The 13,227-nt window shown below is 47.1% G+C and overlaps 1 protein-coding gene across 1 annotated transcript in view; it reads left to right on the plus strand.

Annotated features, from left to right (window-relative positions):
- ITIH5 (inter-alpha-trypsin inhibitor heavy chain 5) overlaps positions 1–13,227 on the plus strand; it is an 84,335-nt gene that overhangs the window by 65,580 nt on the left and 5,528 nt on the right. Inside the window, exons 9-13 of the mRNA XM_061435752.1 lie at positions 2,621–2,930; positions 3,740–4,305; positions 8,012–8,065; positions 10,036–10,152; positions 11,871–12,248. Coding sequence (XP_061291736.1) covers positions 2,621–2,930; positions 3,740–4,305; positions 8,012–8,065; positions 10,036–10,152; positions 11,871–12,248 — 1,425 coding nt within the window. The remainder of the gene's footprint in view (positions 1–2,620; positions 2,931–3,739; positions 4,306–8,011; positions 8,066–10,035; positions 10,153–11,870; positions 12,249–13,227) is intronic.

Genomic DNA, 13,227 nt, shown 5'->3' on the forward strand with positions numbered 1-13,227 from the left:
AGGGCATGGCAGCCCACTCCAGCATTCCTGCCTGGAGAATCCCCATGGACAGTCCGGCAGGTTTTGCAAAGAGCTGGACACGACTGAGCGACTAAGCACACACACACATGGCCACTTTTACCCAGATAGTCCCTCTTGCTGGTGCATGTGGCCCTTTAATATCCCTGGGGGAGCTCTCAGTGGGATGCTTGGGGCGGCTCCATGGGAACTCTCCCGTTGTTTTTTCACTTTTTGTTTTTATTTGGCTGCACCAGGACTTACTTGCATCACGAGGCATCGTTTAGTTGTGGTATGCCAACTCTCGGTGTTGGCGTGGGATCTAGTTCACCAACCAGAGATTAAAGCGGGCCTCCTGCCTCGGGAGCTGGAGTCTTAGCCTCTGGACCGCCGGGGAAGGCCCAGCCCCTGCTGCCCACCCCCGCTGTTAAGTGTGCAGGAGATGCCTCAGCTTAACAGAGATTCGATGCCAAGCCCTGCTGTGCCTGGCGTGAGAAAAGCTAAGCACATCCTTTGCCTGGGGCTGTCCCTGGCTTTGAGAGATTTGGCATCATCGCTTAAGTTCTGGATCAAAGAGGAAATAAACACCTGCCTTCTGGTCCACGTGCACACCTTCAGAGGCAATGAAGCTAGGTGAGGCATCCAGAGAGGCAAGCGGCCGAACCCAGAGAAGTGCTGTGTGCTGTCTCAGCTGTAAGTTTCCCTTATGTGTGGACCATGTGTGCATCTTAGAACGAATTAGTGATGCGTTTGCACAGTCACAGACATCTATATTTTTAGCCAGAAATTCTGGAGGATGTGAAGCAATGGGGGAAATTTTCTGGTTCAATCAAATACGGTAGATTTTGCAGGGAGATTAAAAAGCACGCCAGTCAGGTGGCAGGATGGTGGTAATGGGTACACAGCTTTATACATTTACTAAAAATCATTAACTGTGTACTGAAAATGAGTGAAATATTTGGTCTGTCAAGAAGACCACTTAAAAAACTAACCCCTGGGGTCAGAAAAAGGAAATGGGTGTTCATGTCTGCTATCAGAACTCTCGACTTTTCTTGGTAATAATAGAGCAGCTGCAACAGAGTTGAACGAAACTCTTAGGATCTAGAAGCTTCGTGTTGGCTGGGAGATTTAACTTCCACATGCCATCCATCTCACCTTACCCCAAGCAAAAAACCTGTCCAGCACCCGCTGCAGGCAGTGTCCCCTGACTTTAATCAGAGCTGCTAGTGACAAGCATGTCTGAATTAGAAATGGCAGCGGTGGTGGGAGGCATAAACTGGACAGCCTTCGCTTGGTGGGGTCCTTGTGGACAGGGGACACCCTGAAGAGGCAGGAAGCCAGAAAGGCGATGCCAGCAATAAGAAAAAAATGAGTGAGTTCTCTAATCCTCGTCCTCCAGCCCCAGGCCATACGTGACATCCCCACGAAGGTCTCCACATTCCCACCTCCACTCTCGGTGCTCCCTGCTTCCCTTTGGGGTGTATTCTTTCTCCAAGTCCCTGCACCCAACACCCTCCTGCCTTTGCAAAGCAATTCTCTGAAAGAGGTGCAGGTCGGCCATGCTAAGGGAATGGAGACCCCTAAGCTGAGGCACCATCAGAGACCCTCATGTGTGCTCAGTCACTCAGTCTTTGTCCTGCTCTGTGACCCCGTGGACTGTAGCCCACCAGGCTCCTCTTTCCATGGAGTTCTCCAGGCAAGAATACTGGAGTGGGTTGCCATTTCCTCCTTTAGGGGATCTTCCTGAATCAGGGATCAAACCCATGTCTCCTGCATTGCAGGCAGATTCTTTTTTTTTTTTTTTTTTAATTTTAATTGGAGGCTAATTACTCTACAACATTGTAGTGGTTTTGCCATACACCGACATGAATCAGCCATGGGTGTACATGTGTTCCCCATCCTGAACCCCCCTCCCACCTCCCTCCCCGTCCCACCCGTCAGGGTAATCTCAGTGCACCGGCCCTGAGCACCCTGTCTCATGCATCGAACCTGGACTGGCGATCTGTTTCACATATTATAATATACATGTTTCAGTGCCACTCTCTCAAATCATCCCACCCTCGCTTTCTCCCACAGAGTCCAAAAGTCTGTTCTTTACATCTGTGTCTCTTTTGCTGTTTCATGTATAGGGTCATCGTTACCATCTTTCTAAATTCCATATATATGCGTTAATATACTGTCTTGGTATTTTTCTTTCTGACTTACTTCACTCTGTATAATAGGCTCCAGTTTCATCCACCTCATTAGAACTGATTCAAATGCATTCTTTTTAATGGCTGAGTAATATTCCATGGTGTATATGTACCACAGCTTTCTTATCCATTTGTCTGCTGATGGACGTCTAGGTTGCTTCCGTGTCCCGGCTATTATAAAGAGTGTGCAGGCGGATTCTTTACCCACTGAGCCACCTGGGACGCCCATCAGACACCTTCAGGACGAGGTTATATAACTCTGCACCTTTCCTGTGCATCTGCGGAGTTTCTAGGCTGCCTGTGTGGCCTGGAGTCAGTGCAGGGGGCTGCTCTCCCCACCTGTCAGCCCTGCAGGTGCATGGGAGGGGTGTGAAGATGTGTCCAGGTGAGGGAGGCAGCGAGCCTCCAGCATCGTGTTCTGTGTCCCGCAGGCACGGACATCAACGGGGCCCTGCAGAGGGGCATCCAGCTGCTCAACGACTACGTGGCCCACAACGACATCGAGGACCGAAGCGTGTCCCTCGTGGTCTTCCTGACGGACGGGAAGCCCACCGTCGGGGAGACCCACACCCTCAAGATCCTCAACAACACCCGGGAGGCCACCCGGGGCCGGGTCTGCATCTTCACCGTGGGCATCGGGGCCGACGTGGACTTCAAGCTGCTGGAGAAGCTGTCCCTGGAGAACTGCGGGCTCACGCGGCGAGTCCACGAAGACCACGACGCCCGCGCCCAGCTCATCGGGTCCGTGGTCTGCCTGTGTCCTCAGGGCGAGGGGAGGGCAGGGGTAGGCTCAGTGGGAGGCCTGGACATGAGGCTGGACCCCAAGTCTGCCTGTGTCCTTGGGGTGGGGAGGGCAGGCTCAGCAGGAGGCCTGGACGTGAGGCTGGACCCCGAATCTGATCTATGCGTCTTAAAATCAGGCTGATCTGGGTTCACATTCTGGCCCTGCCTCATGACTTCAGGCCTTAAGACCCTCTGTGCCTCAGCCTTCTCTCCTGTGACAGGAGGATTCTGGCCGGATGATAGAATTTAATGAGAAAAACCATGTGACGTATTGGCAGGACTGTTAGGGATTCTTAAAATTATATTCTGTGAAGACATGTTAAGATGGATTAGGCTAGGTAAGGAGTATGCATATTCACGGAATATGCAGCAGTGTCTATACCCGTCTGAAGGTCAGTGTCTTCCAGCATCTAAATACTGAAGGTGGATTACCCTCATTCACACTGTGTTACTCCAGAAGCAAACTGAGACCAGTGGGTGGAACTTGCAGAAAGGAAAATTGTGATTTACTGCCAGAAGCTCCCTGGTCCTCCTCAGAGCAGTGGACAAGAGACGAGGGAGCTTGTGGAGTAGTGAGTTCCCCATCACCAGTGGTATTCAAGCCTCTGCTGCATGGCCTCCTGTCTGAAATGTTCTGGGTGGAATGTTGGACTTGGCTGCTTCTAAGATCAGAACTGCCTCCCCAACAGCCCATGGTTTCCTCTAAGCCCTGTCCTGCTTGCCGCCTGGGCAGTCCCTGATTCTCCCCCTCCGTTCCTCCTCTCCAGGTTCTACGATGAGATCAGGACCCCACTCCTCTCCGACATCCGCGTGGATTATCCTCCCAGCTTGGTGGAGCATGCCACCAGGACACTGTTCCCCAACTATTTCAACGGCTCAGAGATCGTAATCGCAGGGAAGCTGGTGGACAGGGCAATGGACCGGCTGCACGTGGAGGTCACGGCCAGCAACAGTAAGAAGTTTGTGGTGCTCAAGAAGGACGTGCCCGTGGAGCCCCGGAAGGTGGGGATCGACGTCCCGCAGAGCCCCAGGCCCAGGGGGCGCGGCCAGGAGGAGCCCAACCACCTGGAACGTCTCTGGAGCTACCTGACCCTGAAGGAGCTGCTGAGTGCCTGGCTGCAGAGCATTGAGGAGCCAGAAAGGGAGCGGCTGAGGCAGGAGGCCCAGGCTCTGGCCGTGAACCACCACTTCCTCATCCCTTTCACATCCATGACACTAAAGTCAGCACCGCGGACAGAGGCCCCAGAGGCCGCTTACGGCATGTCCAGCACGTCCATGGCCACTGGACCCGAAACGGTGATGCAGAGCCTGCGGGGCACACACCTGCAGCCAGGTGAGCGCATGTGGGGCTCAGTGTGGGGACCCGCATGGCCCTTTCTGGCTGCTTTTTCAGGCCAAGGTCATCTCTTTTATTTTCTTGTGTCGTAATTTTTATAAACAATGTTCTATTCCTGCAGCTCCTAGCCAACAGTGGATTAGCTTGTGTGTGTGTTGTTATAAACCGTGGATCACTATAGAATTCAAGAAGGTAAAGTCAGTCTATCGATAAATCATCAATATTGAGTGCCTACAGGAAGGAACAGACAAGTAAACAAATATTCATTTTTAAGTGCCTTTCTATATATTTTTAAAAGATTTTATTTATTTTATTTTTTGGGCTGTGGTGGGTCTTCCCACCACAACTTCTTCTGGGTTTTCCCAGAAAACCATTGCTGCACGTGGGTTTTCTCTAGTTGGGGAGAGTGGGGGCTCCTCTCCAGCTGCAGCGTGCAGGCTTGTTTGCAGTGGTTTCTCTTGGGGAGCACAGGCTGTAGGGCACACAGCCTTCAGTACTTGCCACACATGGGCTCAGTGGTTGTGGCTCCTGGGCTCTGGAGCACAGGCTCAGGAGTTTAGCACATGAACTTAGTTGCTCCACGGCCTGGGGGATCCTTCCCAATCAGGGCTCAAAGCGGTTTCCCCTGCATTTCAAGTCTAATTTTTATCCAGGGGACCACCAGGGAAGCCCACCTTTCTATATTTTTAAATACTTCAGTTATGTAATTTGATGCATATGCTTGATTTTATATAGATAAAAATAAGTTATATGATAAAATTTTATAGGTAAAATAAAATGAAATTTTACTATATATTGTATTTTATTGTTTAGTCACTCAGTTGTGCCCAGCTCTTTGTGAGCCCATAGACTGCAGCATGCCAGGCTTCCCTGTCCTTCACTATCTCCCAGAGTTTGCTCAAACTCATGTTCATTGAGCCGGTGATGCCAGCCAACCATCTCATCCTCTGCCACCCCTTCTCCTCCTGCCCTCAATCTTTCCCAGCATCAGGGTCTTTTCCAATGAGTCAGCTCTTCTTATCAGGTGGCCAAAATATTGGAGCTTCAGCATCAGTCCTTCCAATGAATGTTCAGGGTTGATTTCCTTTAGGATTGACTGGTTTGATCTCTTTGCTGTCCAGGGGACTCTCAAGAGTCTTCTGCAACACCACAATTTGAAGGCATCAATTCTTTGGCACTCAGCCTTCTTTATGGTCCAACTCTCTCACCTATACATGACTACTGGAAAAACAATAGCTTTGACTATACAGACCTTTTTCAACAAAGTGAAGTCTGCTTTTTAATACATTGTCTAGGTTTATCATAGCCCGTGTCTTGTATATTTTATGAATGTTACTTCTCATGTTTTTATTAAAATTGTATTTTTAAAATTTTAATGATTTTGTTTACAATGAAATAAATGAAATTTTATTTTATTATAGATATTATTTAAATTATACAGGAGAAATTAAGTTCTTCTGTATAAGAGAATCCAGAGTTGAAACAGAAATTTTTTATTATCTGTCCCAGTGCCATTTTTCAGGGGAAATTAGTAGAAACAAGAACGAGAGGGACTTCCCTGGTGCTCCAGTGATTAAAAATCCGCTTTCCATGCAAAGAGCACAGGTTCAATCCCTGATCAGGAAACTAAGATTCCAACATGCCTCGAGGTACAGCCAAAAAAAAAAAAAAAAGAATGGGAAAACGGCAGGAAAAGTAATTCAACCAAAGCAAAGGGTTATATTTCAGTAATATCTGCTTGTGGAAAACAGCACTCTTTTCATATGTGACGTTTTTATTAGCTTCCTGCCAGGTTCACATGTCCTGAGGTGAGGGAACTGATGTGAACCCAGCCTCGCGCGATCCTCAGATTCTAAACTCTGAGAATCACCTGGGCGTCGTGGAGAGAGCACAACCTTAGGATCCAGACCATTTCAGCTCATGGCTCCTCCTCGCCAGTTGTGGCCTGGGGCAGGCTTCTGAACCTCTCTGAGCTTCTGTTCTCTCACCTGTAAAATGTAGATAGTGGTGTCTTTCCTGAAGGGCTGTTGCAAGGATTAATGTGCAGCATCTTAAGTACAGAATGAGTGTTCTACACATGTTAGATACCCTCTCCCATGAGGAGTGCAGAACTAGAAATTTATTGAAAAGTGCAGAGCCTGATGTAGAGGTGAAAAATGCTACATTGCGTTTTTAGAAAGAGTGGAGCTTGTCTTGGCAAACCTAGGACAATATTCATTCTGGTGAAAAGGATGAATAAGTAAGTTGCATGGTGCTGTGAGTTCATGCCTCAAGATCTGTGCCACATCCAGGGAAAATGGGTTTGAGTAACATCTTGATTTGATGTTAGTAACTCAAATTTCTGCAGCTTCGGGAGATAGCAAACTCATAAACGACACAGGACTCAGAGAGCCAAGAACACAGATGAGGAATAACCAACTGATTGAGCAAAAGGCTCGTTAGATGTAAAATTTTCCTGAAGCATCAGTTAGTACTCAGACAATTTCCTCCTTTTGTTTAAAGCTCTGATGATTTTTTAATTTAAAGATTTTTTTTTGAGTGTCCGTGACAGTTTAAGGCTCCCAAAGCAGGCATCCAGACTGAGATGTCATTTCTCCCGTGTGGTTGACCTGATTCTGCCCATGTCCTGCTTATGAGGGGTCAGTTAGAGAAGGGAGCACTTAGAAACATTCAGATACTGTGATCTTCATTTTCTGGGTGCAAAGATCAATGAAACACAAGCATCAGAGGAGCATAATCTTGTTAATACAGACAGCTTGAAACAAGATATTAATTTTATTTTGTTGACAGAAAGTAATTTACTTTGGGGTTATTTTTTAATGTTTATTTTTGCTGCTGCTTTGTGAATTGTGTTTACACTCACGGCTCTAGACCTGGATTGCCATGATATCTTTTTCTTTTACATTTTTGTATCCTTTTGGTTGTTGTAAAGTGCTATTTTATAAAAAAAAAAAAAGTTAAATAAAAGTTACCATCATAACCATTTTTCCATTCTTTTTTTAAATTGAAGTGTATTTGATTTACAATGTGGGGTTGCTTTCTGCTGAACAGCAAAGTGATTCGGTTACACATAGTTCAATCCAGTTCAGTCGCACATATACATTCTTTATTTTTAGTCTTTTCCGTGATGGTTTATTATAGGATATTGAATATAGTTCTCTGTGCTATTCGGTAGAGCCTTGTTGCTTTTCCATTTTATTTGTAAAAGCTTACATTTGCTGACCCCAACCTCCCACCATCCCTCCCCCGACCCCCTCCCTCTTGGCACCCCCCATTCTGGCCTCTACATTGTAACCATTTTTAAGTGTACAGCTCAGTAGTGTCCAGTATATTCACATCATTGTGAGACAGATCTCCAGAACTTTTTCATCTTGCAAATCTAAAACTCTGTCCTCATTAAACAATTCTACTTTCCCCTTCCCCCATAACTATAGAATATTTTCTGCATTTTTTCCTATCATATGCACAGAAATCACAGGCAAGAAGAATATTATTTAATTTATAAAGAAATAAAATAGTTTCCCCTCCTTATGTTACACCTTCCCTCTGTGTTGGGAGGCCAAGCTCCTCCTGTAAAACCAATGTTTTTAAATGGTCACAAATGTATCTGAAAGCTGTATTTGACTCATCTCAACTCTCTATACCTCTCACTTCCTCCTCTTTAATAAATAACAATGGTGGGTCTCTTCTTTCTCCTCTCTAGGACCTGCTGTCAAGAAACCATACAACCCAAGGATTAAAATCTCCAAAACATCAGGTAAAGGAAAGAATAAGCTTGTGTGTGATTGAGAGTTGAGATATTTAGGACTAAGATGACCAGGAATTCCCTGAAGCCAGTTAGATCAGCTCATAGAACAAGATGTGAGGACCTATATTTATAGGTCAAGTCTGCAGCCTTGGGGCAGTTCTCAAAATCCCGATTGTCATTACACCATCACCTAAACTCCACAGATAACACAGTCCTTAGGACCCTAGCAGGAGCCCTGGTAGAAGGATGGATTGGACAGAGGCACGCGTTCATCATGACTGAGTTGAAAAGACATTTGTTTTTAGAGATCTGAAGTATGCTCGCTTCCAGCTTCTGGTGTTACAGTTATCTGCCACAGTGCACACTTTTTAAACATTATTATTCTATTATTTTCATAATCCTTGGCTTTAGAAGGGAAGAGCAGATAACGATACCATAAAATTTCCCTTGGCCAGCTTTCTGGGATTATAATAAAAATCTGGATGGAATAATGACCCACTGGCTGGGTTTTATTCTTCAAATGTACACATCTGCCTTTGTAAGCCTTCCTTATTGCCTTGCTGCTGATGTACTGGGCATGCGGGTTCACAGAGCCAGGGAATCTGGAGATTAGCTCTGGGTAGAGGAAACACATCGTCCCCGGTGGGTAGGGTGTCATTCCTTTGAGCACACACGCGTTATGGAATGCAAGAAAACTTTCCTCTTGGATACTGAGCAGAGTAATGACTTCCAGACCTCTCCTCTCTTCTTTTGGAGCAAGCAACATCTTCCCTTGTAAAGGAATTTGGAAGATTTGAGTATAAATGATGTGGTGTGAGCACAAGACACTCTCAGAGAACCGTCACGTAGTTATATGTGTGCCCACAGAGCACCAAAAGTATGCACTTTTATCTCCACTGGTTGTCATCGTCTCATCTACAGAAGACCAGTACCTTGTATGTCTTTATTACATTGTCCTTCACTCGATGCTTAAGGCAGTTTACAGTGAGATCAACCAGATTCTTTCAGAGGCCCCTCTGAGTCAGGCTGGGAACAGAAGGGGTTTCTCAGCAGCTCCTCCAAGACCCTTAACTGGCTCATAGCTTGAAAACACTGAAATCCTGGTCCACCACCCCTCACCATATACGAATGGTGGAATATATACGTATACAGGAAACTCAGTCCTGTACATGCATACGCGTATACACGTGAAGTAGAGGGGAATTTGGAAACGTGTTGTGTTTGGTGTAGAGAGAGAAACCAACCCTCCACTCTTGTGGGAAAAGAGAACTGATGTAGACTCTTGGGAAATAGTTTGTACAGTGAGAGGCAAGACCGTCTGTCTTTAGCAGAGGTGAAAATGAGGGGAACAGGCGAGGAGCAGGGGCCAGCCAAGCTTTGTGGTCTTATCTGCGGACAGAATTTTGAGAGCAGTAAAGTCAGTGGGACCCAGAGGAGGAGTTGCCATGGTCACTGCTGACTGGCCTCCTGCTGACTGTGTCCTTCACTTGTCTCCAGCTCTAAACTGGGCTCAGTCATTGCCACTCACGCAAGGGCTGTGTCCGACTGGCGCTGGGAACGTCTCTAGGGCCGTGGCTCTCCAGAGACAGGACAGGAAGTTCTTATCCACATCACTTAACTAGGCTGGCCTAAGCGTGACAGAAGAGGTTAGGAGCAGCCACAGAGGGAATTGAAGAATGTGGACTCAGTCGTCGTGGGGGTGTAGGCTGAGGCCCCGCTTACCCCTGCAGCTCAGTTGACTGCAGTGTCATCACAGGAGCGTTGGATTTGAATTTAGGGGACCTGCATTCAAATATTTACTTTCCACAAGCTACCTGTGTAACCACTGCATCGCTTCATCTCCCAGGCATCTTCCTTGTGTTGACACGGAGTAAGTCAACAACACAAGAGAAAATACGAAAAGAGTGCTTACACAGGGAAGGTGCCCAATAAATGTCTCTTCTTTCTTTTTCTCTCCCGTTCTTGCCCTGGCCTGGCAGCGGATGGAGACCCCCACTTTGTCGTGGATTTCCCCTTGAGCAACCTCACCGTCTGTTTCAACATCGATGGAGAACCCGGGCACATCCTGAGGCTGGTCTCTGATCACGCGGACTCTGGTGAGTTCTGCCTAGAAAGTAGAAGATCTTGCGTTTGTGGACTAGAAATAAATAAATCCTAATATTTGCATTTTACCCCACTCCTCATGGTGTCATGGCATCTGGTCCCATCACTTCATGGCAAATACATGGGGAAACAGTGGAAACAGTGACAAACTTTGTTTGGGGGCTCCCAAATCACCACAGCTGGTGACTGTGGCCATGAAATTAAAAGACGCTTGCTCCTTGGAAGAAAAGCTACGACCAACCAAGACAGTATATTAAAAAGCAGAGACGTTATTTTGCCAACAAAGGTCTGTCTAGTCAAAGCTATGGTTTTTCCAGTAGCCATGTATGGATGCGAGAATTGGACTATAAAGAAAGCTGAGCACCAAAGAATTCATGCTTTTGAACTGTGGTGTTGGAGAAGACTCTTGAGAGTCCCTTGGACGGCAAGGAGATAAAACCAGTCCATCCTAAAGGAATTGAGTCCTGAATGTTCATTGGAAGGACTGATGCTGAAGCTGAAACTCCAATACTTTGGCCACCTGATGGGAAGAGCCGACTCATTGGAAAAGACCCTGATGCTGGGAAAGATTGAGGGCAGGAGGAGAAGGGGATGACAGAGGATGAGATGGTTGGATGGCATCACTGACTCAATGAACATGAGTTTGAGTAAACTCTGGGAGTTGGTGATGGACAGGGAGGCCTGGCGTGCTGCAGTCCATGCAGTCGCAAAGAGTCGGACACGACTGAGTGACTGAACTGAACCGAATCTTTGCATTTTACCCCACTGCTCATGGTGTCCCGGGGTCTTCAAATCAGGAGTAGTGGAAACTAGTGGATCAGAAATACTGTGTCAGGGCCACATGAGAGTTTTTGGAACAAAAGCGGACAAACATGTCAACCCCCTTTTATTTTCTATTTTTTAACTTTTTAATTTTTATCAGAGTATAGTTGATTTACAATGCTGTTTTAGTTTCAAGTGTACAGCAACATGAATCAGTTCTACATATACATATATCCACTCTTTTTCTCTTTTAGATGCTTTTCCCATATTTTGTTGTTCAGTCACTAAGTCGTGCCTGTCCTTCATTATCTCCCAGAGCTTGCTCAAACTCATATTCACTGAGTTGGTAACGCCATCCAACCATCTCATCCTCTGTCATCCCCTTCTCCTCCTGCCCTCAATCTTTCCCAGCATCAGGGCCTTTTCCAATGAGTCAGCTCTTCCCATCAGGTGGCCAAAGTATTGGAGCTTCAGCTTTAGTAGCAGTCCTTCCGATGAATATTCAGGGTTGATCTGCTTTCTGTTTGACTGGTTGGATCTCCTTGCAGTCCAAGGGACTCTCAAGAGTCTTCTCCAGCACCACAGTTCAAAAGCATCAATTCTTTGGTGCCTAGCCTACTTTGGGCTTCTGTTTCCCATATAGGTCATTACAGATTATTGAGCAAAGTTCCCTGTCCCTGTGCTCTGCAATAGGTCCTTGTTGATTATCTGTTTTATATATAGTAGTGTGTATATTTTACATCAGCTTCTTCTACCCAGGACATTGGTCAAAAATCAGTTACACCTTCATGCATGTGTTCATTCATTCACTACGCACTGAGTGGTCCCTGCATGAGAGCAGAAGTTCTTGGTTCTAGAAACACAGGAGAAGGAAATTCTAACGAGATCCCTTCATGTGGCAGTGGGGGCAGTTTGTCTAACCGCTGCTCTCTTCTCCTCTGCCTTTGAGGTGTGACGGTGAACGGAGAGTTGATTGGGGCCCCTGCTCCTCCAAACGGCCACAAGAAACAGCGCACGTACTTCCGTACCATCACCATCCTCGTCAACAAGCCGGAGAGATCTTACCTGGAGATCACACCCAGCAGGGTCATCGTGGATGGTGGGGACAGGCTGGTCCTCCCCTGCAACCAGAGTGCGGTTGTGGGGCGCCGGGGGCTGGAGGTGTCCGTGTCTGCCAATGCCAGTGTCACCGTCAGCATCCAGGGCACCGTGGCCTTTGTCGTCCTCCTCCACCTCTACAAAAAGCCAGCCCCTTACCAGCGCAACCACCTGGGCTTCTACATCGCCAACGGCCAAGGCCTCTCCAGCAACTGCCATGGCCTGTTAGGTAGGTGGCTGATTCCCATGCCCGTCACAGTTCGGTTTCCCAAGGTGAACCTGATGCTGTCCACGCCTTGACTTGGCTGAGAAATTCCACAGAAATGTGGTCTCCTTTTTAAATTTATATTTTGGCTGTGCTGGGTCTTTGGGCTTTTCTCTAGTGGCAAGCGGACGCTGCTCTCCAGTTGCGGCGTTGCTCAGGCTTCTCACTGTGGTGACTTCCCTGGCCGTGGAGCACGGGCCCTGGGCACGTGGGCTTCAGTAGTTGTCGCACATGGACTTGGTTGCACCGAGGCGTGTGGGATCTTCCCAGACCACGGATCAAACCCGTGTCGCCTGCGTTGGCAGGAGGATTTTTAACCGCTGGAGCACTAGGGAAGTCCAGGAATGTGGTCTTTATGTAGCTTATGAAAAGCCTATTTCTTTCTCTCTCTCTCTCTTTTTTTTTTCTTTTTAACAGTTTTTTTGTGACTTGCCTGGTGGCTCAGACAGTAAAGAATCTGCCTGCAATGCAGGAGACCCAGGTTCAGTCCCTGGATTGGGAAGATCCCCTGGAGAAGGCAGTGGCTTCCCACTCCAGTAGTCTCACCTGGAGAATTCCATGGACAGAGTTGCCGCAAATGGCAAAATTTCGTTCTTTTTCATGGCTGAGTAGCATTCCATTGTATATACACCCCATTCTATTATATATACATCTTCTTTATCCATCCATCAGGTGATGGACACTCAGGCTGCTTCTCTATCTTGGCAGTTGTAAATAGTACTGCTGTGAACTTTGGGGTGCACGTATCTCTTCAAATTAGTGTGAAAAGTGCATTTCTTGCTTCATGACTACTTTCTAGAGTAGGAATGAACTTTACTAATTTTCACGCACCTTCAGGGAAAAGGAGCAAAGAAATGCGGCATCCTTCTCTTCATCCTTCTCTGGTTCTTTACTCTCAGGGAGACCATGCAAACACAGGGCAGCCCACGGCCCAGCACCCGGT

The sequence above is a fragment of the Bos javanicus genome, chromosome 13 (genome assembly GCF_032452875.1).
Source record: "Bos javanicus breed banteng chromosome 13, ARS-OSU_banteng_1.0, whole genome shotgun sequence".
NCBI classification, from domain to species: Eukaryota; Metazoa; Chordata; class Mammalia; order Artiodactyla; family Bovidae; genus Bos; species Bos javanicus.